The sequence below is a fragment of the Corvus cornix genome, chromosome 11 (genome assembly GCF_000738735.6).
Source record: "Corvus cornix cornix isolate S_Up_H32 chromosome 11, ASM73873v5, whole genome shotgun sequence".
Lineage (NCBI taxonomy): Eukaryota > Metazoa > Chordata > Aves > Passeriformes > Corvidae > Corvus > Corvus cornix.
The window spans coordinates 16,544,432-16,569,307 of record NC_046341.1 but is presented as its reverse complement, the minus strand read 5'-3'; the positions used below and the strand labels follow the sequence as shown (position 1 = coordinate 16,569,307).

General features: G+C 40.9%; 1 protein-coding gene across 4 annotated transcripts in view; it reads right to left on the bottom strand.

Moving 5' to 3' along the window:
- Positions 1-430: 430 nt before the first annotated feature.
- ADAMTS18 (ADAM metallopeptidase with thrombospondin type 1 motif 18) overlaps positions 431-24,876 on the bottom strand; it is a 77,194-nt gene continuing 52,748 nt past the window's right edge. For all 4 annotated transcript variants that reach the window (XM_019284232.3, XM_010396510.4, XM_019284233.3 and 1 more), the window contains 7 exons: positions 16,614-16,755; positions 15,087-15,213; positions 10,405-10,609; positions 7,744-7,935; positions 7,181-7,393; positions 6,039-6,186; positions 431-2,486 (listed from right to left, as the gene is read on the bottom strand). In XM_019284232.3, coding sequence (XP_019139777.1) covers positions 2,371-2,486; positions 6,039-6,186; positions 7,181-7,393; positions 7,744-7,935; positions 10,405-10,609; positions 15,087-15,213; positions 16,614-16,755 — 1,143 coding nt within the window. In that variant the 3' untranslated portion in view covers positions 431-2,370. The remainder of the gene's footprint in view (positions 2,487-6,038; positions 6,187-7,180; positions 7,394-7,743; positions 7,936-10,404; positions 10,610-15,086; positions 15,214-16,613; positions 16,756-24,876) is intronic.

Here is a 24,876-nt window from a genome sequence, read left to right as displayed (position 1 = left end):
AAGGCACCTCCAGAGTGGTCACCCTGCTGAACACCCAGCCCTGCACTCCTGACCCGCAGGACAATGGCACCTTCAGCAGCGGGGAAGTTTCACATGACCCCAGCACACAGGCCTGGCTCTGAGTGCCTGAAAGGAATGACCTCCATCCCCCATCCATCATCCCAGCTGTTCACACTCGGATCCTCTGTTCCCCACCAACATCCACCCGCTCCAGACCCCAACGGCCGGGCCGGGCTGGGCAGGGAGGTCACACTCAGCCACGGTGGCTGAACTGCCACTGCCCAGGGTCCAGACTTCTCCTGTGGGCAGCTGTCATCACTGGCCCTCCACAGAACAGCTCACAGACATTTCCCAATTACACAGCAGCAGAAAGATGGGATAACCTTCTCCTAATGGGACAATCAACACAAGGGAATGCATACAGCACTTATAAGATTTGATATTTACTTATAGCCTCCATATTTTATTCATGAATTTTACAATTCCAAATATAATGAAACAGTTAGAGTATTTTATTACAAAGCTTATAAAATAATTAAATATTACACTTATAGTTTTTGCTTTTTTTACACCATAATTCATACTTTGTGACACTACCATTTTCTTTCCTCAGTTGTCACTTAAGGAAGTGAGCAGAGAAATATAAAGGAAAAGCTATGCATTAATAAATTAATTATTTTACATCAAATAATAAAAAGGACACAATTATAAAAACAAAACAAAAACAACCTTGTAGTTTTCCTAGAAAAAAGGTTATAATTACACAATATCCAATATCAAGACAGAGGAGTTTAGGCTGAGATATGTTTCCAATCATTTCCTAAAGTATCACAGAATACATGTTTTTAATTTAAATTGTTTCAGAAGGAACTGCTAATTTTAAGTGACCACTGTCTGGCATTAGTGCTGAGCTGGCTAATCCTACGCTGAAACCATACTTTAAAAAAAACACTCAAACTGAACTACATTCATCAAACGAAGTTGTGGGATTGGGTGGAATTAGATAAATATGCCCCTCACAGGCACTCCCCAGAAAATTACAGTAGGACACAGCTCTGTCTCAGAATGGGTTTGGCAAATAGGTCGGGGTTTTTCGATGCAGAAACCTTCTGAATGGCACCATTTGATACATGGTGCCATCAAACATCTTGATACCAAATGGCCACAAAGATCGGCATGTTTACCATTCTTTTGTTTGCTGGTGAATTCTGAACTAAATACGACTATTAGGAGAGTGTATAAAAATAGAATTGACCTTTATTTGGTAAGAGTAAATAATCCACTTATCTTTTCATGCTTTTTTTTTGTGTAATGTGAATAAATAACTGTTTAGAGAAGTTCAGCATGAATTAATGGAGTGTAATATTCTTGTTATTTCCTTTGGGTAATGGATGAATCAAAATTTGCAGAGATATTTGAGATTAGAAGGAAGACATTCTTCAGTATCTTGGCATTCAAACAATCTAGCTTCTGAAACAAAACTACTTAAAATATCAAGTTTAAACTTTAAAATTACATATCTAATGAGCTTAGAAAGTTGAAAACATAACCATTGATCTCAATCAAACTGAGTTCCTTGAGTTAGTTGAAATATGAAAATCTATTTTACTTGTAACACAGCAATATTAAAAGTCCAAATATTCTAATGCTGCATATTTCTAGGAATACATTTCAAGTTACTAGTTAACCACCTCTGAGTTTCTACACAAAGCAGAAAATGAATTCTTCAAAAATTATAAAAACATTAGCATGATGCAAAACTTGCTTTTCCAGCAGCAAGTCTGGTAGAGAAGCACCATATATCTTTGTAGTGCACTATTTACTTCTGGTAGCCACACGTGTGACGCTGCCTTCTCCAGCCCACAGCCATCGGGATGTCCCCCAGGGCAGCAAACAGCTTCCTCACCCTCACAACAGTCACCAAAAATAGGAAAGGACACGCCTCTGATGGTGTGATCTGTCCTGCTGCCACGCTGCAGCCTTCCTCCTCCAGGTGCCAAGCTCTCCTGCTTTGCATTCTGGTAAATCAGCCAGAAAAGGCTCCCTTGCCTTAATTTCTTCCTCGTAACATGTGACAGTGCAAAATGACACTTTTAAAGAAAGAAGAACTTCCCCTGGAGTCACAGTGTTCAAGTGATCCATAGTACCCTGTGCTTTAGTGAGGTCAGCAAATTAAGAAAAAAAAAGAAAGAAACATTCCTTTTTCAACATATATCCAACAATTACTGTACCTCAGACATTCCCTTAGAAAAAATGTCTCTTCCATCAGTGGTTTATGTGGCACCATGTCTTGCCTCAAAGCAAAGATAATTCCAACATAAATTGAAGAAGAGAATCCTGTCACTGAAGGGTTCAGATAACACGCTGCTATCAGTTCTTCTTCGTGCATGATTTACAACATTGCTTGCCATAAAATTTGTGGTTACAGACACCATGCTGGGGCACCAGATGACACCAAGTGAAGAAATCCACACAAGAAGGATCATCTGAAGGAGAGAAACCCAAGCATGGTAAGACTGTGTTTTAGCAAGTCTGCAATAATCCCACACCCTTGTATGCATTTGGTAATGTTAAAAACACGATGGGTGACTCGATTCACAGAAGAGGAAACATGAACGAGCTTACTAGAAACACTAGATTCTTGCTTTAACTTAAGACACATTAAATTTTTGTTAAGAGATTTGTTAACTTGGTTGAGATAGAGCTAATATTGCACTGGGGTCAAAAGCTGAAGGAATTAAAAATTTTGGAGCACACTTTGTAGCTCAGGAAAGCAAGAGGAAGTTCCACATTAGAGGATAAAAAAAGCCATCTGTGTTTACATCTTTGATTACAACTGTTGTTCTAAAGCCAGGCACTCATACAAATGAACCTACTCCATGCTTGATGCCAACTGCTGGTTGCCAGCATCATCATCACGTGGAGTTTACCTGCACACAGAACTCACGGAACTCGGAATGTCTGGGCCCTGCACAAAGTGCTCTGCTCCGTGCTTGCATTCCAGCACTTTCTGGAGGCACTTGTTTCTCTCTCTTCCACTCTGCAAGGAAGCTCAGAAATCTCTTTTCTCAGACACTTCAGTTAGGTGTCATGAGTCAGGCTCTTAGGACTTTGACTATGCCATGTTGCCAAAATCTTAATTAACTGCAATGGGAGAAGAGACTGACTAACCAAGGTTAGTTCTCAAAAGCCCAGCTTTTAATTACAAATAGAGCCAAATTATATTTTTCAATTAAAATCTTATTTCTCTTCAATTTATGTACAGATATCATTTATACACACAGCTCCAATGCTTTAAAAACACCTCATATCTGCTCCTCTCTCCAGTTTTGCAGGGGATGGTTTATGTTTCTTTAAAAGAGCAGAGTGATGATTCATACAGGTGATTTATAAACAAAATCACCATGTCTGAGAGACCAGTAAGACTCAATGGGGTTTAGCAAAATTTATAGCTAGACTGAAATCTCCTGTGAGCATGGGAAAAGATTTCATTCAACTCTCAGAACTACTGTTTACATGGTCAATAAAAGGAATTTACAAGGAGACTGAACAAAAATCTAGCCACCACTGTCTGCATTCTCAGGTCAGTTACTGAGCCACAGCAGATAAATGCTCCCTCACAGAGCAGACAAATTCTGCATGTTCCGTGGGCCAGGAGTCACTTCCCTCTCTCTGTAGGAACTTCTTTGGTTTAATCACCACTGCTCTTTTTTTGTTCCCTTTTATATGATGGCAAAGGTGATTTGTATGCCTTTATCACCCTCAAATTTATTTGAATGAAAAATAAAATAATTTCATAATAAAAATAATTCTTTTAAAATATGCCATTTTTCCCCTCAGGTTTTAAAAATATGAGCTTGTCTTTAAATTCTAATGGTATGGAAAGAAAATACGTCTCTTGAACAGGAACTGGGGAGCTCAGGACTGAACTGCAGCCTTCCCACTCCACAGCACTGCCTTTCTGTTCTGCATGGAGTGTCAGGAAGGATCCAGCTGGGAGTTCAGCACCAGCCTTCCCACTCCTTCACCTGCTGCCACCAGACAGAATTTGGGAGGATCCAAAGCAGACAACAGATGAAAAGCACACATCACACAAAGGAAGGAAAGCTGTTCTGATCTGGACAGGAAGGAGGTCTCCTGCTATGAAAGGGTGAATTAAAAAAAAAATAAATAAAAATTACTGTTTAAAAAGAAAGTATAAGCACTGAGGAGGCCACGATAATAAATCTTTATGCCCCCTTTGAAGATCAGAGGGCAATGCTAATATTGCAGAGGTAGGGCTGAAATTGGGACCTAACCCAAGGACTATTGGAAGGAACACAAAGAGTCCCACAAAATTCAGTGGATGGGGATCAGGCAGTCAGTTCCTTATTTCTATTTACCCAAGTATTTATAAGTTGTTCAGATTTTCATTCATTTGAAGCAGCTGGATTTACTATGAGTTACGGTGACCGTAACTGCATCTAGAGCAGGATGGAAATGACCCAGTTTGTCTAGGAAAGTGTGCAAACTCTCCCTGAAACATTAATTTCTTGTCTGTGATCACTGAGCTGGAGCTGCATGGCTGATAATAGAGACTGATTTGCTTCGATGTGATTCCAGCACAGCTGGTTTCCTCTCTTTCTGCTGCTTTAGACAGAAAGTTAGAGAGCAGCAAGGAGATAATTGATCTCTAGAGCCTGACGACCCAGGTATAATAAAGGGGAAAGGGCTCCTGCAGATGTGAGGAGAGAGAGAAACAGGCCAAGGCCAAAATTAATAACAGACAGTACTTCAGACATGAAATATAAAAGGGGAAAACAGGGGTGAAAGAAAAGTCCTCGCTATATCCTAACAGAAAAGGAAGTTATACAGAAACTCCAAATACAGCAGAACCTTTTAGGAATGTTAATTTGAAGTGTTAGCAACATTTACTGATAAAAACAGCAGAACTATTTACTTAGCCCTTTTAGGAGCATTTCATCTCCATATCCTTGTTTGGATTCAGGTCCCCTGATAGATGAGGCTGATACCCTGCATGTCTCGAGCTGATGCAGCAGAATGGTCTGTTAGGATCTCACTGGGTTTCACAGGGAATGTCAGGAATTGGGGCAGACGTGGGGGTGGTTGGCTAATGTCAATTTACAAGATGCAGGGCCAGAGCTTGACCTCTGCTCCCAGCTCCATTACCACCTTTCTCTTGCAATCCAGCCTATGTTTTATAGAGGTTGCTTCCAGCTCCCAGTTTTAAAAAGGTAACAAGTCAATTAATGTGCAGTATTTTGAGTTACTGTTTAAAGTGCTTTAGCACGCCTAGATAACCAGATTATGTGGGACAAACATGGGCCTCCATGAGCTTTTTTCATGCAGTTAGGAAGGAGTCACAAACAGTAACCATCCTGTACGCAAATCTCTGGAATGGGGTAATGCACCACTCTCTGTCTGCGCTGGTGCTGAGAGAATTCCCCTTCTGCCATTCCAAGTGGCACGAAACCTCTTGCTCCCCTCTCCCTTCTCACGCTGAAGAGGTGGAGGGATAGAGCAGACATGAAAGTGGAGAGAGACCTTAATTTCATGTTCTCTGACTGCATGTCATGCACTGGCCAGAAGCAGTAAGAAAAGAAGGACATTTTGGAATCCCAGGATCTGGATGCAATCTGAAAGACTAAAAGTAAATGGCAAATTCTTATTGCTTAGTTCCAAAGTTGGTATTATTAATTACAAAACAGTACCAGCATAGAATGCCTGTTATTCAACAAGACAGTAAAAAGGTGCAGCTCAGAACCAAACAGCATGACTTTTTCACAGACTTTTTTGTAACATATCCCTATTTTTAAAATCTCCAGTGCCAGTTGTACTCCCAAGTTTGCTTTAAGAGGGCTCACTTGGTGAAGAGAGATGCTGTTAATATCAGAGAGTTATTGTAAATCTGGAAGTCTGTGAAAAAAACATTTATGAAGGAACAGGCCAGATCAGTGGTGTAGCGAAAAGGTGATGTTTGCTGGGTATAGAACTCTAAGCAACTAAGCCTGCTGCAGCAATCTAGAGCTGAGTTTTACCTCTTTTCACAGGGACTGGGCAGAAGTTGGTGTTGCAGGCTCTCAGGACCGCTGGTTTCTGCTGGGGCAGGCAGCCAGCAGCTGGTCTGCCCTGGAGCAGGCACTGCACGCTCCGGGTCTGCACTCCCCCGCCACAGGTCACCGTGCACTGAGCAGAGGGGAAAAAAAACCTTGTCTTTCATTGCACAGACTCTGGGAGCCCCTGAAAGCCAAAGAGGGAGCTTTCAAGGGCCTCAAATGAGACTTTCAAAGCAAGAGAGGGCAGGATCAGGTGTGCTGCTGTTCACCAATCCCCATCAGGGCCAACTTTTCAAAGACGTGTGTCTTTTGGTTATTTAAGGACTCGGCTGAAAATCTGGTTCCTTACTTAGGCATCAAGACAGAAACAGAACATTTTAGAAACCTGTCCCTGATTGTGTGCATCAATTTCTTTTGATGTCTAAGCCTCTGGGCCCAACCCTGCTGCCTGAACACAGATAAAACTCCCACTGGAACCATAATTATGGCAGTATCTGGGGAAAACCACTATGTGTTTGCAGGAAGAGCTATGAAGTATTTTAAAATTAATAAGCCTTTTAGTTGTATGTGTTTCATGAAAAGTTGTCCTTAAGATAGATGTGATCATTTTCATCTGATTGCAATTGTCAGGCATACATTGTTTCATGTACATATTATTAAATGAGTGCATGTCTCATTGATATATGACTCATAAAGTAGATAAGTTCCAGAAATACAGAAGCTTGTTTGCAAGAATGTAGAAACAAATACAGACTGATCCCACAATTAATCACAGTATTTAGGGAATTCCAGGCAATCTGTGCAGATGCTCAAATATATTGTGCATAGAGATATGCAGTAGTTCAACCACAGTGCACTTTGAAGAAGACTGAGAAGAAAGTGTTGGAAAATGAGTGTGGAATGTAGTGCCTCTCAAGCATGAATAACGTTTTTAGGTGACATTCTTCAGTTTCAGGATGAAGAAATGAGCTGCACCGAAGTACATGATGGATGTGGACCAGCTGCATCCCATCTCAGTGGCTGAGTGGTGTGGTCCTCCTTAGGGAATGGCTCCGTGCAGGAGGGACTGTTAGCACTGGAGGCAGCTCCTCTGTGCCATCCCACCTCTGATTTCCCATTCCTACCTGCTGCCAGGGCGAGGAATACCAGCCAGACACCATGTTATACAATGTCTGGGATAGACAGGCTCCCTTGTTACAAGCTTCCTCCAGGTTGGTGTTTGGTTTCTTGATGTTCCTGCATCTCCTCTGAGGGAAGGTGAGCAATTTCCCGTGGATGCTTTTCTCGCCGCATTTGAGTTCTCGCCGCCGCAGGCCGGGCCCGCAGGAGGCTGAGCACTGCAAAGGCAAAGCACAGCTTCTTCAGCCTCACAAACACACACAGATAAAGGGGAGTGTGTGATGTGGGACACACCCCAAACTGTGCACTACAAAAGCTTCACAGAACTAATCCCACAAAGCCCACGCTCCGTGAAGCGTAAACTGAAATATGAACTCAAGTCACTGGCTAAAAAAGACATTGGGCTACATCTATCAACATCTGGGGTTTACAGCACCTCGCCTACAACACCTGATTTTCCAACAACAGCTCAGCTTTCTTTCCTCCCCGTGGTCTGTGTGTGTCCCTGAGCCAACATTTCCAAGAGCAGCCAGGGCAGGCAGTGAGCAATGAAACTGCACCACTTTACCTCACTCCAGGAAGAAATCACCCACTGGAGCCGGTCATTTTTGGGACAGCGTCCGAGCACACAGGTCTGCTGGGACTCGGGCTTAGGCTCTGTGCTGCACATGCTTTCAGGCAAGATTTTCACCTCAGGAGAGCCAGTACTCTTGCAGTAGACATCCCGTTTCTTACTACCTCTCCCACAAGTCTTGGAGCACTGTGATGGAAAGAAACACTTATTTGAACTGGAGGAAATGAAAATTGGCATTATTTGCATTTTCCAGCAGAGCACAGAAAGCATGGCTAATGTGCTGTGCAGCTGCCATCGTGATATAAGTAAACTTGAAATTCTATTGGTAAATACAGTAACATCTGTGTGTCACTTCTAAAACGTTGTCCTAAGTGCTTTCTTAATGTAAGCTGTGAACTCTCTCAGCCCCCATGTAGAACAGACAAATAACATCTCTCTTCCACAGATGACTTAAGTTGGACTTGTGAGCAAAACGCTTTTGTGAGCAAAATGCTTTTTTTCCCTGCTCAGCATAGTTGAAAGCTGGTCCTAAGCTCCCATCACAGAATCTCCCACGGCAAAATGCTCTCACCTATTTGTCATTTTGTCCTCACCTTCGCCTAGAGGGATGAGATCGAGGCAGAGAAAACTGCCCAGGGAATCCATACATAACTCCTTCACCAAAGGAATCTCACCACAAGACAGAATCTGATATAGACAATGGTTAAGGAGATATTTGAGTTGCCAACTGTAGCTTAGGACGAGTCACCAGAATAAATATGCATTGCTGAGCCGTGCTTCAGTGGAACAGACACGCTGTGGTTTTCACTGCCTTACATATAAAAAAATGCCTGAATGAGCCATTTGTGATGAAATTAAGTGAAAAGCCCTGAAATAATGCTGCCAGCTTCCTACCTTCTTGCATCCTCTTCTTACTGTTCTTTCTACTAATAATTATGGGGCACGTTCCAAGGTAGAATCACTCTGTGTATCAAATTACAAATGTTTTTAGAAGATTTCATGAAAGCACAGTTGTGCTGAGGAATATATGCAGAAATACCTGCACGCTGAAAATCTGTGCATTTAACCCTTCCCCAAACAAAGAAAATGATCTTTTCATTTAAAATGACGCTGATTTGTGCAGACAAGCTGGGTTTAGATTAGATGTTAGGAAGGAATTGTTCCCTGGGAGGGTGGGCAGGCCCTGGCACAGGGTGCCCACAGAAGCTGTGGTTGCCCCTGGATCCCTGGCAGTGCCCAAGGCCAGGCTGGCCATTGGGGCTTGGAGCAGCCTGGGACAGTGGAAGGTGTCCCTGCTCATGGCAGGGAGCAGGACTGGATGAGCTTTAAGGTCCCTTCCAACCTAAACCATTCTGCGATTTTATGATTTTACACACTTTTTTCCTCTTAACATCTTTAAGTCTGCAATATAACAGTTTTCAGCTGAATCTTAAAATCTTTACTAACTTGCTCAATAGGCCTGTTCATTACATTTCAGCAGCACTGACGAACTTAATTTTTATGAGCTTATTTGAAAATCCCAACTTGAATTTTACACCTCTTAAAGAGGAGGAAGACGGATTTTTCGTAATTGTCTTATTTATTTAAGAGGAAAGGAAGTTTGAAAGTGTGAATGTATTTGAAGACCTGGTTTATATAACCTTCTGCCACACTCAGGTTTCCTTCTGATACACTGGAAGAAAAAGTTCTTTTTTGAGTGTTGTGATGGACTGTTGAGTAGTTACTCATCTGCTATGGTGCATTACAGGGCACTCCCTGTAAGGGCAGTTCGTGCTCAGCTGGGAGTGCTGAGATCAAGATGTTCTTGAACACCCAAAGAGCAACAGTACCAAGAATAGAACACATAAGTAATACATTTTTCAGCTAATTGAAATCCGTCTTGAATCTCACTAAACAAGGATGGAAGAATAAAATGAATGTAGGTCCTTTTATAAGGGTACTGTCAACTCTCTCTTAAATCCCAAATGTGTCAGTGCTTCATTTACCCTTACATGAACACTATCAACCACAGTGAAAGATGGAGCAGAGCTGAGTTTTGTGTGGTTTTTAGCTCAGGTGGTTGAGTGTCAGGTAGCTGTGTAAAGCAGGGTGTGCACACACAGGAATCTGCCCTCATGGCAATACCTGCAGCAGCACTGCTTGTAGGAGAGTTACTCTAACAAAGGCAAAGCACAGAAGTAAGTAGTGAATGTGTAAATCACAAATTTACCAACCCACAATCCATATATGCGTGTGCATTAACATGCAACTCTAACCCCAAGTATTTCTTCATTCCTTGACTGCCTGCCATCTCTGAGAGAAGTTAATATTGCTTGGGAAGTAATCTCATAGAGGGCTGTTGGCTCTATGAAGAATTCATAGAGCCTTAAATTATGAATCCAGAAAGAGTTATCCATCTGTTTGTATGCACCTAAAAGAGCAACACATGCCCACTTCTGGGAAGCCATCGTGTGCCAGCTCTTCTGAAGGCTGGTTACAATGCACATTTAGTTCACATGTTTATACAAAAATGGTTTACATATTATCTTCATGAATGAAGCCACTTGCAAAGCACTGATCTCCACAAAGTCTGCACTATTCTTCCTTTTGAGGAGAGTTTTTTGCAGTATTTTCATTATGCCAGCAGACAAAAATGTATGTTTTTCTCCAAATTACCTGAGACCACGGGCCAGGGCTCCATTCGGGTGGGCAATCCTGACTACTGCACACCTGCACCTGTGCTGGGGTGCTGACAGGACACAGGGAATGGGCCACCACCTCCTCTCTTTGGAAAGCCCTTTTCTGCACACACTGAACAAGACGACTTTGCTGTCCCCCTCCACAAGACTTGCTGCACGTGCTCCATTCACCTGCTGACCAGCTGAAAGGAGGAAACACGTTAGAAACACAGGAGTGCAATTAGCTTTAGAAAATCGATACAAATGAGCCACCTATCAAACATGAATTATCCAGGGAATTCTGCTCAGCCTATCTCCTGACGGACTGGTATCTGCTCAAGCAATCAAAAAGCTGCAGTTACATAATCTATTTTCAAAGCATGGGACTTTCTGCTAGGGATGAAAGTCACACAACTAGAAAAACAAGTATTGTTTATTTATAGCTTTTATCTACTAGAACCAGCTTGCCTATGAATCTGACCTGGAATCTGGAATTCCACAGGGACTGAGAGAGATGCTGCTGTTGAGGCTGGCGGAGTATTTAGAAGATATAATTAGAAGATGTAATTAGCTAAGACAGAATTTAGCTGAGTATGTACCAACCCTGTTTGTGCTGAGATATGCTCACACAGGGTGACAAATGTTGGCATTTCTGTCAAACCTTACTGGCCCATTATTCATCAAAAAGAACTTGCTTGCTAAAAGCAGCAGTCCTGTCACTGGTGTCTTGAGGAAATGAAAAGGCTCTGAAAGGCTGAGAGAGTTGGGGTTGTTCAGCCCGGAGAAGGCTCCAGGGTGACCTAAGTGCAGACTTCCAGCACCTGAGAGGAGCCTGGAAGAGAGCTGGAGGGGGACTTTTCACAAGGGAATGTACAAGGAAAAGGGGAAATGGCTTTAAGCTGAAGGAGGGCAGGTTTAGATTAGATATAAGGAAGAAATTGTTCCCTGGGAGGGTGGGCAGGCCCTGGCACAGGTTGCCCACAGAAGCTGTGGCTGCCCCATCCCTGGAAGTGTCCAAGCCAGGCTGGACAGGGCCTGGAGCAACCTGGGATAGTGGAAGGTGTCTCTGCCCATGGCAGGGGATGGAATGGGATGAACTTTAAGGTCCTTTCCAACCCAAAGCACACTGTCTCTTTATGATTCTCTGACTCAATGATTTACATGTCCTCAGGCTAATAAATCTGGCAGACAGCTGATGTAGAATCCAAATAAAACACAGGCAATTTAACCAGCACAAGCTGTTGGGCAATGTGTGCTCGAGGCACAGGGCTGCTGCAGCTCCACGTCATGTCCCTGAAGTGACACAAAGTCTGAGGGGCTATTGCCAGTTACTTGGGCTAAGTTCAGTTTTGAAATGCCAGGAGCTGCTCACTATTTCTATTCTTGAAGCACTGAGTGGGTCCCCAGCTCTTGTGGGACACTTTGCAAACATGCAGCCAAGCGTCTGTCCTTGAAGGCTCCCAATGTAAGACTATAAATCACAAGCAGATAGGAAAAGAGAAGTGAAGAAACAGAAGAAATTATGAATGACTATATGATTACTCATTGAGAAATGTTATTCAAAGACCCAGCACTGAAATTAAACTGAAGATTTTAAAAGACTTTGACAAATTTTTAATAATTTATGTCATGGAAAAGGTTCTTGTCTCACATCTGACCACTTGGCCTATCCTGCTTCCACAGTTTCTCACAGCATCAATCCTGGGACCCCTGGAATAGCTGCTTACACACAATTTTAATGACAAGAAAGGTTTTTTTGTCCTGGATGAAAGATGCACAGCATCCCATTTGCCTGTCTATTCACATCTGCCTGAAAAAAAAGCTCATTTTAATTTGTAAAAAATTTATAAAAAGCCTATTTTTGAAAAATGTCACTGGGAATAGAAGAAATCCCAGCTCTCAGTGTCTAGCAACTTCAGGAACTGCCAAAAGTACTGAAAAATGTAAAAGGCACTAATTTAAGGACAAAAAATATTAATGTGAAAAGTCAGTCGTTATGTAATACCAGAACACATCAGAAGTTTCCTTTTTGTCTGATTTATAAATATGAATGACAAACTTCTGGGAAAAGAGTTTTAATCCATTTTACAACTTTTAATTAGTTTGCCTTGATGTTTCTGACAATGGTCATTGGTAGAGTGACCAAAAGTGTTCATTTTAAGAGTTTATTCACCATAACTGCCCAGAAAGCTCTCCTCTTCACAGAGGAGAGGGCAATAAACCTACTTTAATGTCCTCTAGTAAACTTCCATTTTCCAAGATTATCTGGGATGTGATCCAAGAGAATCTTTCATTAGCTCAAATAACTAAATAATTATGACCAGATTTGGCAGCTCTGAAATCCAACAACAACAGTGTGCAGTGCTGGTGCCTTTCTGTGTGGGACAGTAGTTTGGTCCCACTCAGACTAATCAACCTTTGTTCTTATGCAGCAATTATTCCTCACTGACCTTTACAAGTCTGGAGCCTCTCTTATGTCCCCAAACCAACACACTTGTATCTCATCTGCCACCTCCTTCCCCTGCCTGTTCTCCCTGGTGTATCTGGGTTTGCTTTATTTGCTGGCTATTAAACATTCTTTTGTTTCTCCATGGTATTTATTAATCCTAATTTTTTTTTTTTTTCCCTGTTGGCAGTCTTGGGTTTATGGGAAATATTACATGCTGTGAGTTTCTGGGTAGATTCCTCAGCAGAGATATCCTGGCACAGTTTCACTCAGCTGCATGGCAACCTGTTAATTTAAGGCATGGTCCTACATGTAGATGCTCCATACATTAATATATCCTAAGGATTTTAAGAATAATGAATTAGTGAGTTGAACTAGTTTCTCCTAAAGGTGCTTGGGGCTTTTACATCTTTTCTTTTTGTGCTCTTTTTAGTGTTCAACTCATTAATTTTGTTTTAAAGTAGTAAATCACAGAAGAGCTGTGATTTCAGTATGAAAACATTGTACTGTGTGTCAAAATGGATATCCAGCATTTTCAGGGTAAATATATATCAGTGGATGTTCAAAATACATCAGGATCTCAGGTTAACAGACACAGAAAATTTGTGTAGGATCAATATAAATAAATCTGATTTGGGTGGAGCTTTATAGCATAATGATGCCACATCAAAACAAAGGTAAGCAGAAAGAGCTTAGAAAGGCTCCTGGAGACATCCCAGACAATACACATGTGTGTTCATTGGATAAAAATAGTCCTGGCAGAAGATAAGCTGCATATGAAAAGATTGTGTTTGGCTACAAAGATTACTTAAACTTGGTATTGAGAAAATCATGTGGCTAAAGGCAATCTGAAGAAACTGCTGAAGCAGTAACGTGGGGCTCTCGTGTCACATGGTACCATTATTTAAACCTTATCTCTATCGTTTTGTGGTCACAGTGTGTAATCTGGCATTTGGATTTTGTGTACTCTGCTGTACTCTTTAAATGTGCAGGAAATTCCAAACTATTACTGGACTATTTTTCAGTTTGTTCAACATATTGCAAAGTATAGATTTTTAAGTAAAACCAAAGTCACTGCAGAACATATGCATCTTTTTGCTTTGCCCCACCATCCTCTCCTGGACTTGGGGGAGATGAGGAATGCTTCCTATTAATCATCATTAAATGGGACATTTTATGAAGTATGGGAGCAGGCTTAGCCAACTGCTTTTACTGTTGCTTTTATCACCCCAGAGTAAAACCAGCAGATGACGCCAGGTCTAGACCCCTACTCCATTTCTTCTGCCTCAATGCATCTTCAAGAGTATTTACTTCCCACTGACTGAAACACTCTGAAGTTTTTCAACATATTCCTTTAGAAAATCCCCTGTTCTGGAGGTTTAAATGTCTTGTCCAACATAATACAGCTTTTCTGGTCTTTAATATAAAATTAAAATAACGCTGAGGCTGCAAAGCCAGGAATCCAAAAGTGAAATAACCAGCAGAAGAAAGATGGCCACTGTGTCCTTTAATCTATCCATTTATATCCTAAGCCACATAATACTGTGTTTAATTATATGAGCACACCACTTTTTTTTTCCAAAGGACCCCTACTTCAGCTACTATAAATCAGTGTAACTCCCTTAGTTTTGAAATTGATTTAGACCAGCTGGATTCTAAGTGCTTATTTATATGTCAATGTCTTCCTTTGCATCTCACCTTTCTTACATCTTTTAGAAAATAGGACTGTTCACACAGGCAATGCCTTCATATTTATTTCTGTGGGCACCAGGAGCTTTGCTCACAGCTTGTTTGGTTTAGATAGTCCTCTTCTTGGCATCACAATACGCTGTGGGACATTTTGTCCAAATATCACTAATTACACTTCACAAGACTCTTTTAACCTAATATGTGGAATGTGAGTCATGGGGCCAAGCTTCCACACAGGGAGTAGCACTTTACTCAGGAAATGGGCTTAGTGATTCAAGATGAGCAAAGGTGGCAGAAGGAGCCCCTGAGAAAGCTGGATTTGCTCTGTGTCACCCCAGCACAGGAACAGAGCCCCCAGGAGCCCCTGCTTTAGGCATCAGACCCAAATCTGGGCAGAAAATCTTAAACAATTCCTGGTTCACGTTACAGAGCACGAGGGGTTCATCCAGCAGGCAAACAATTCTGTGTGCCCCCAAGAGGATTCCTTCCGTGGCACAGCCAGGTACAGGGCACAGCCAGCAGGCAGAAAACCCCAGAGAACTTACTATGCTGGGCAGGGATTAGTGTTGCACAGTTTTGTTTCAGTTAAAGGCTTCGTCCTTGGGCCACAAAAGGAGGTGTTGACTCGTGCACGATGATCTTCCAAGCAAATTGCTTTTGCTGTAATGTGTCCTGTGGAAGTGTTAGAAAAGAATAGACTATAATAAACATGTATTTGAAATGTAAGAAAAAAAAAGCAGTAGGGAACAATTTTAACTAAACAAGTCTAAACTCATCCTTGGTACAAATCCACTGACTTGAACTAAATAAAATAGGGGTTTATGTGGTAACGTGTTTTTAACATTGATTTCCTTCTCTGTAGCACAGATACTACTGAAGTCAGATAAAACATTTTAGCTATAAACAGCAGATTTGCAGACTCTTCCCCCAGCAAAAATCAGTAATTACTCAAATCCTAATTCCCTGCAGACACTAGCAGTGCTTGCTTAAAGCCCTCCTCACGCTCTTGAAAACTGCAAATAAACATTCTGTAAACATTTTACAGTGAATCTCTACAGACTCCAGACTTCTGCAGGTCCCTGTACCTTAAACTCAATCAAGTGTCAGCAGCAGGACAGTTACAGAAATGCCTCAAGTGATTTTATAGATTTATCTTTTAACTGAGACCTGTCATTCACCTCACACATGGTTCATTGGGCACAGTGAATCAAATTTGGAAACGAGACTGTTTCCATCACTTTTATATCCATACTGCAACCTTTTAAAGGGAAGGAAGAAAATACAGCTGCCATATTTTATGGCTGCAGTGCTCCTGGTGGATCTTGCTTCCATAAACCATTTACTGAGATGCTGTGAAGTTCTGACAACACACCAGCAAGATATTCCTGAATTTCACCTGAACTTTTTTGCCAATACAGGAGCATTTCCTTCAGAACCCAGTCCCATCCTTTGGTATTACAGACTTCCCACATGCCAGTTTTTTGCTTTCATTACATCCCAGAATTACTTCCTCTGAAAAAACATGCAGGATTTATAAAAACAAATAGATGTCTGTGCAAGAAAAGAAGTGCACAGCAATAAGAAATCCTCAGCTTACATGGAATTTCAGGCTTTGAACTGGCAGAATTAAAATATTGGTAATTAAACAATGAGAAGATGGGGGTGCAGCTCTCAGTGGAGGTCTTGACAATAATTTAATTTTTGGTTGCTCTCTACAGATAGGATAAATTTTCCTAATTATTTGGTACCTTTCTACATTCCCAAATTACAGCATCAAAGTATATAATTAATTTCCACATTACTTCAACAGGAAGATATCATATGCATATGGGCTGACCTAAACAAAAAAGACTGACTTGCTGGCACGAATATTTTTTACTATAAAGGCAACACAAAATTATTTCCTCTGGGTTCTAAGTTATCAGATAAAAAAAAATAAGGACCAGGTGTTCAGTGTAACCCCCTGTACGTATCAATACATGTTTGCAGAATTAAAGGCAGTTGAAAAGATTTGAGATACTTTAAAAAAAAAAATGAAAAGGAAGATGCTTGGCAATGGGAAAGTCACCTACCACCACCACAGGTTGCTGAGCACTCAGACTGCACCGTCACCCACGAGTAGCTGTGTTTTCTGGCAGATGTCTTGTCTTCAATGCTGGTTTTGGCAAATGTATATTCCCAAGCAATCCCAGGATTTTTGCCTTGTAACAGGATCTGTAGAAGGATATTTGGGGTTTGTTTAAAAAAAAAAAAAGGGGGGGGAGAGAGAGGTAAAAAAAAAGGATTCTGTCAGTCTGAAGGAAGATGAACTAAACAAGATACACACAAAATACATGTACACACAGCCTGCTTGTGAGAGGATTTTCAGGAGACCCAAAGGAAAAACCATCAAAGCAATTGCTAAACAGCAAAGCATTGCCTGGACCAACAGCTGCAGGGCCTGCAACAGAGGGGTGCAGAAACACAGAGTCCCCTCCTGAAAATCAGGGGCATCTGACCGAGTCAGTGAAGCAGCACTGCCTTCAGCAGAGGTGGAACATCACCCACAGAGCCTCCTGCACTGGCCCTGACCCAGCGGGTCCGGGCAGCCACTGGGAGCCCACTGGCAGGGGCTGGACACTGCCTGGGGCACTGCAGGGCATGGATTTGGGATGTGGGGATGGGAGACATTTCCTCTCTTTAGCAAGCAAAGTCCAGGCTGATCCTTCTAGCAAGGAGGAAGCCTTTGCCCACCAAGCAGGACTCAAATGCTCTCCTGGCAGAAGCTTTAACAAAGCAGCAGCACAGCTGCGGGCCTGGAGATGGCTTCCTCAGTTCTTGAGGCTGAGGGTATAAAACACAAGTTTCTTTTTTGTAAAAAACTCTTTTCTATGTGGACTGGTGATAAATTTTGTTTGTAAGACCCTCAGCTGGAATTTTTGTCATGGTGATTGAAGCTGATAAAGCTTCAGTGCAGGAGAGAACCTGCCCTTGGGTGACTACAGAGGAAAAAAGGATTGGAAAAACCTTTTATTCACCATTTCAGCATAATGTGTTAGAAAATTTATAGAAAGTGTGATTGCTGACCATAACACCAATCTTTTTCATTTAACTCAGGGAGCCCAGCTCTCAAAGGTGCACTATTTTAGTGGTGAATTTATATTGCAGTTTTCATTCACTGTATTCATTTCAAGACTGAATTATAATCACTGCAAGAAGCATGAACATCTGACACATACCTAAATTTGGGGAGAAATTTCTACTTAACAACATTCATTTTAGAAACTTTTGGCAGCAAGGTGCATTTACATCCACACTTAACAGAAACAGTGCAGGAGTTTACAGTTACAGAGCTCTAATAAGTTTTAACTCCACCAATATGGATCTTGTCATAGTAATATAAAGAACAGGTGCAGTCCTAAATAAGCTTTTGATAAGCATTAGCATTTCAAGTACAATTCAAATCTATGCTAATGATTGCCATTCAAAATATTAATAACTTATCAGTTAAGCTTACACAAGGTCTGACCTGAACACTTAAGCAATCCATACAAGTAGAACTGATCTCTGTATAGACTGGTTTCATAAAAGAGCAACAAACTCACATTAATGTTGTTTAAGACCAAGGAACATAATAACATTTGAAATGCAGCCAAGGGTTTTAAGGTATTCTGAAAATGTACCTATTGGAAAACAGAAATTGCCCATAACAGTGAAAATTCAGACCAAATTTACATGACCTGCAGCTCAATAATGTTGAACACATGAAGGATCTGGACTGCAGAGTGTTTACTTTTCTAGAAGAAAGAAAAACGGATGCTACAGTTTCCATCCTTAGTAGCCAAAGATTTTATTTCAGTCAGGGAACCTCAATAATGATCCAAACTAACAATACAGCAATTACAGCTGCCAAAGGCAAATACTTCCAAATGAATTGTAGAGTATGTGCCTTCTCCTGGGAGGGTTCAGATTAGAAACTCCTTCAAACACAAGTAAATTAAGTATTTAATGTAAATTTTTTCAGCCATCCAAGCTAAATTCATGAGCACCTTAGACTACCTGTGAGGTTGTGGAAGAAATAGCTCTCAGAGCGATTACTGACTATTTTGACAGAAATTTCTTGGTAGAAATAGATCACAGCTATTGTACAGGATCAGGATTAGTATGGAATACTCTGAAATAAGGAAACATGAGAGTTGAGACTGCTGTGCAACTCCTCTCTGCCTTGCACAGATGCACCCCAGATCTCTGGATCCCTTACTGGCCTCCCAGGAAACCTCCACAGTGTTGAGAGCCCCCAGTGCACGGGGCTCACTCATGAGCATCTCACAAAGCTTCTGTATTTCACCTTAGGCTCCTGCCCCAATGTGTGCTTCTGTGCCCTGTTTGCTATACTCTATCCAAACCATTCCCAGTGTAACTTTTTTCAGGACTTTTCTTTTTCCCTTAGTTAATCATCATTATCTGATGTAAATGTGATAAGGTTTAACAGCCCCTTCAGATGAAGGAAAACATATAAATTTTTATTTTTACAAATCTATCAGACTGCTGATAGCAAAAAGTCCAACTGCTAAAACAGCTGTTCTTGAGTTAGAATATTGAACTCCAAGTCCATTGGCATTAGAGTTTCCAGATAACACAGGCTGCAATAACATGTTCACTCTACTGTTCTTCTCTCAAGGACAAATTGAGACAAATATCTGAAGTTTAAAGCTTCAGAAAATGCACTTCAGAAAAAAAATGCAGTGTGTTAACTGTAGTAAGAACTGAGCCCTGGAATACTATTCTCCACTTAAAACAATGCCTTCCCTGGTTCTTCTTACACACCAGAGCTCAAAATTTTGTAATTTACTTTTACTCATCCTACAAGTCTAAGGTACTAGCACAGATCTCAGCATCTTAGGCAGCCAGAAACACTTTCTCCCATTTCAGTAGGTGCTCTGTGTTCCTTCAAGTGCAGAGGTTGAAATTCTGTCTGGCCTTTTCATAAGTTGTGTCAAAGGAGGAGGAGGTTTTGTCCACACCACAAAACCTTGTGTAAGGGTTAGTCCTCATCTCACTTGATTCTGACAACTGTCATAAAACTGTGCTGTGCCAGTGGCCAAAAACCAGCAAAGTTTAAAACTTTTCTAATAAAAATATCTTGAAGTATTAGACTGAACATATGTCTTCTGAAAGTGCTCTTTGTGACAGTGGAGGCAAGGAACAGATGGAATGCATTCTGAACACGGAGTTCTGAACAGGAAAGGGGGAGGATGAGAAGGTAAGAGTGGCAGTTTTACTCCTGTTAGAGCAATATTCTCCTGGTGCTTCAGCAGAGTGAAGGGAATGATCTGGGATGAGTCAGAACAAGACCCATGAGAATCCATCCCTTCAGAGAACAACCACGCAATGGTGCAAGGAGCTCGCAGCTGGGTGAGTGCTTGGGGGGGTAAATCCTGCACACCAGGCAAGCTGGGCCATACACATTTTAAGACCTTGGGCTACACCCCCTCCTTGCACATTGGGAAGTAGCCACAATTCTAACAGGCAGGAGAAGGGAACTTCCTCTCACTTCCTGGCCAGCAGCCAAAGCCAGAGCCCCTTCCCACCCAGTAGGCTACGAGAGTGAATGTTTACCAAGTAGGAGCTGCATCACAGTCAGGTGTCTCTCCTCCTGCATCATCCCAGCTATGTAGAAAAAGGGCAAAATCCAATTATGGAATAGTATTGGAGACAAAAATACTGCAGGGCACAAAACCATATGCTTTGAAGTCCCTGGCACTCAGCTGAAAAATAGTACACGATGGATAATATTCGACCGAATTTTCATCAGGAATGCAATACTATTGCAAAGTTGCAATTTTGCCAAAGTAATGAGCATATAAAAAGTTTTCTATCGTATTTTCAAACATTCATTATGAAGCCCTTTCTTAACAACCCAATAACTGAAGTCTGCATATTCAGCCAAGTTATCAGACCTACAAATTTGGAAAGACCTCCAGTGCTAGTCTACTTAACTGGACGCATTCCAGCATCTTTTCAGCCAACTGGCATTTGCTCCCAAATTTACAGCTGGCAAACAACCTCCTTAAACATTTCCAGTTCCTCAACAGAACTGTTTAATGTCTACCTTTAACACACCAACCACCTGACTTCAGACACAACACTCAGCAGCTCTGACCGCAGGGCGCAGAGTTATAAAATTTACAGCTTCTTGAGTTTGAAAACCACAGGCTCTACGGCTGGAATCTGCTGGATCTATTCCGAAGAAAAAGAACTGTGGCTTTAGCTTAGGGCACAAAATGTAAAAACAATGGATAGATTGAACTCTCCTGAGTAAAGAACCTTTTCCTTTTTCTGCTAATTTTGATGTGAAAGCTAAACCAATAAATTCCCTAAACTAGCTGTGCATCTGCTCCTTTGTTTGAGATTGATTTTTTTTTTCAAATGGCCATCTAAAGTTTCCAATATAATACTCTATTTTGCAGGTCAAATTTTTAAAGAGTCTACTAACATTGCTTTGTTATGATTGACTCAGTGGTTTTCAGTATTTTTTTACTGTAAGATGTGTATGTGAAATTACTTGCAGCACACCGAATTAAAAGATTAATTTATACCAGCTAAATTCCTATTTCTTCCACAATGTTTTGTCCAATATATAGGAAAGAATACTAATGGCTGGCTTGTAGCAAGCTGAAAAAAAGACTCATTATCTCTGTGGAGGACTAATAGACATTTACAAATCACTTACAGAGTGAAGTTGAGCATAGAGGAAAAAAGCCAGGTAAAGGATTATTTTCATCTGCACGCATTCTGCATGTGCCTCATTTACAAAATGGGTGTGAGCCCAGTCTCTGAATCCCTGCATCCACATCCCAACATCCACAGTGCCTTTGATCTGCATCCTCAAGCTGCATCTACATTGCAAACATCATCTACATTTCCTGGGTCATTCCCATGCTTTGGAAGTCTTGGATAATTTCTTTAGGGGAATGTAACAATCTGCAGAGAGGGCAGACAGAGAAGTCTGTGTGAAGGCAAGTGCCTGGCTGTGCTCTGCTTGGGACCTGCAGCTCTCATCCACTGGGGATCCACGTGCTGTTTAATGAATGTTGTAATATCCAGCATCCTAAGCCACATTCTGATTTCTCTGTTCAATCAAGGTTAATTCCATTGACTTCTGTGAATTTATTCTGGTAAATCTAAGCATGCAGCATATGGTTCTGGTGGAAAAGTGTTTAAAACAAGTTTTAAAACTGGGCAGTTATTGGATGGGATCCTTGACAGTGGCAGCACCAGGGCTTCAAAGGAAAGTGGGAGAACACCTGTTTGGAAAGCAGTAAAGGAAGAATTACCCACTGGGTACTTAAGCCAAACCTTAAAACAAAAGGCGTTTTATCTCTTCAATACTTCTAAAGTAACTTTAAACACAGTCCTAACTAAAAGCTTATGACAAACTACTGTTTTTCAAGAAAGTCCACTAAGGTCATTAAAAAGGAAGAAAAAAAAAAAGAAGTATCCTTGAAAGGGTCCTATATGATCTCATTTCTACTTCAGCTGTTTCAAATTTATCTTCCATTGTTACTGTGCTCCGTTTTTTCACTGTTCACATGCTAAATGTACAACCTTCAGGGATGCTGTCCAGCAAATCTTTCCTCACTACAGGAGAACCCTTTTATCCATTGTAATGAGTCAACATCTGTATCTTATAAGTACATCTTAGGTCTCTTTAGCCTACTTTCTCTTCAGGGGAAATCAGTACAAATTTATCATCTAGTAGCTAATAATAAATGTAATCCTTTATAACTGCAACTTGGCTTTCTCCCAGTGGCAGCTACATCATCAGTAAAGCCATTCCACCTGGCCTCCCTTCTCCTGTTCTCCCCTATTGATAAAGAGGAAGTGATTTACTGGATTTAATTAGACATATTCCTGCCTTGAAGCTCCATTCACCTTCTCTTCCTGTGGATGTCTGCCTCTTTACAAAGCATCCTTTCCATCTGTTACTTATTGATGTTAAAATAAACTCTCTTTATTTCACAAAGACTTCTCAATTTCTTGATTTAATGTTTCACCAAGTTTGAGGTAAACTTCAGTGAGGATACTGATCCTGTCTCATCCTGGAAAACTTTGCTTTCTCAAGTTGTATTTGACTTCTTAAATCAGTCAATTCTTCCTTCATCTACTTATGGATAGAACGGAACGCAAAATTACAAAACTCTCATGTTTTCAATTTTGTTCATCAATCCCTGGCCATGCAGCCTTTTTCATGCCCACATAAAATTTTGTTTCTTGTGCCCTTTCAGAATCTTCCCCAGCATTTGTGTGTTGTGGAGCATGACTAAATATTTCACCAAATGGGTGTCCCCAGTGAGCCTCACATGTGACCGAGTCCTGTGAGGGTTCTCCTTCTCCAAAATCCTTTGGAGCAGCTGGCGGTGCCCACTGGCAGCTCTTGTTAGCAAAGCTAGATAATTAATGATAAATACACTGACTGTTTCCCTCAAGTTAAATATCTTTCAGTTAACAGAAAAACACTGACAAGATCTTTAAACTGGAAGAAATTACCTTGGCTTTCCTATGTCCAAATAACATATAAATGAGCTGAAGGTATTCAGCTACATTTTAAAAAATCCAGCATGTTTCTATTTGAGACAGACATGCTACATAAACTACATTTTAAAAACCTGGTATCAATTTCTCATCCTAGATTAGCATCTAGCTATAATATTTCTACCCCTCTGACCACTGACCATTATTTCACGAAATCTGAATTGGGCCATTACAGCAACTGTTGTCTGAATCTACGAATATTTTTCATTTCAGCTTTTACTGGTTTTTGAAAACCCATAATCACCAAAATATCAGTCATGTTAACTTCAGAAGGACACTGATACACAAATCTGAAGGACACCAGTTTACTGGGTTTTCCCCTCCCTCTATCTGTGAAATCAATTCCTGAGCAATCCAGAAGGGATGCTGATGAATCCTAAAACCTCATCATGCATTCACCTTTCCAGCAGTTGTGCTCAGGAAATACTAGTCACACGTATTAATTCCACATTCATCTCAAAATGTTCTCTTCTTCAGAAAATATCTGGCCACCACAGTTTGTACTTTTTCTCCCACAACCCAGTCAAATTACAGATTCACTACTCTTTGTCTTTTTTAGTAAGATTCATTCCCATAATTACATATATATAATATATATGTATAGATATGGAGGGGAGGGTTTGGTGACATTCTACAGCAAATAAGAAAAGCACTTTCTGCCTTTTTCTGGTCTCTTATCCATTTTTGAATAGTGTTGAGGTCTGCAATGTCTGATTAAATATATGTGCTCAGCTGAACTATTGAAAAGCCTGACAGAAAAGCAGATGCATTTCAGGAACAGATGCATGTACAGGAACAAACTGTACAATAAAATATAAATACAGCACATCTCAGAGAACTGCAAGGCTGAACTTGTGTGCAAGACAATGGGAAATTTAAAGATTTTTTTATTATTATTTGCATCTGCTCCTTCCCTCTCAATACATGCTTCAGACATCTCTTTCAAGAAAGTATTTTGGAGGATGACTGCATTTCAAAGGAAGTGATTGCCTTGAGCACAGACTTGCCAGACCTGTCTGGTCCCATCCTCTCCTGGGAATGTTGCTCAGAGGACGTGCACAACCTGAGCTTCATGGATACCTGCAGCCTGCTTTGCATGCAGAAACAAAGGCACAAACCTGGACCATTTCAGTTACCACACAAATGTCTATCAAAATTATAACTACAGAATGAAATGGGCACAAGCTGTGTTAATCTGGCTTTCAGTCATAGGTAATAAATACAGCTGCAAAACCTTCTATTTTCTGCCCACATGAATAATAAAAGCTTCTGTATTATACATACAATTTATCCAAGTCCTCCATACCTGCAGTGCATTTTACAAGGCTCACACTGAATTATTCTGGAAGAAAAACAACAAACCTAACCTAGAAAAGAAACAGTAAATATCTTTTGAATACAGGCTAATTTAAAAAATGAAAAAGAAATCTGAAAATTACAGGAAGACATTGAGGCCCAAACTCTGGAAAACCTTATCTTATATAAAACTAACTTAGTTGAATAAAAAAATTGCAGCAGGACATTTTTGTGTGCTTCTTTGAAAAATATAGGTGAGATAAAAATGAAAACAAAGCTACACTGCAGTATGCTTCAACCCTCCTTTTTTTCAGCCTCCTATCAGTTTCTGGTATTCAGAGCTGAAGTAGGATTTGTTTCACTGGCTGAGAGCAGACATTCAGCAATATGCGTGTTCTCTCAAAACATACTTCTTCAGTTTTCATTGGCATTTTTGCTTCTCAGAGTTAGTGGTAAGCTATAAAT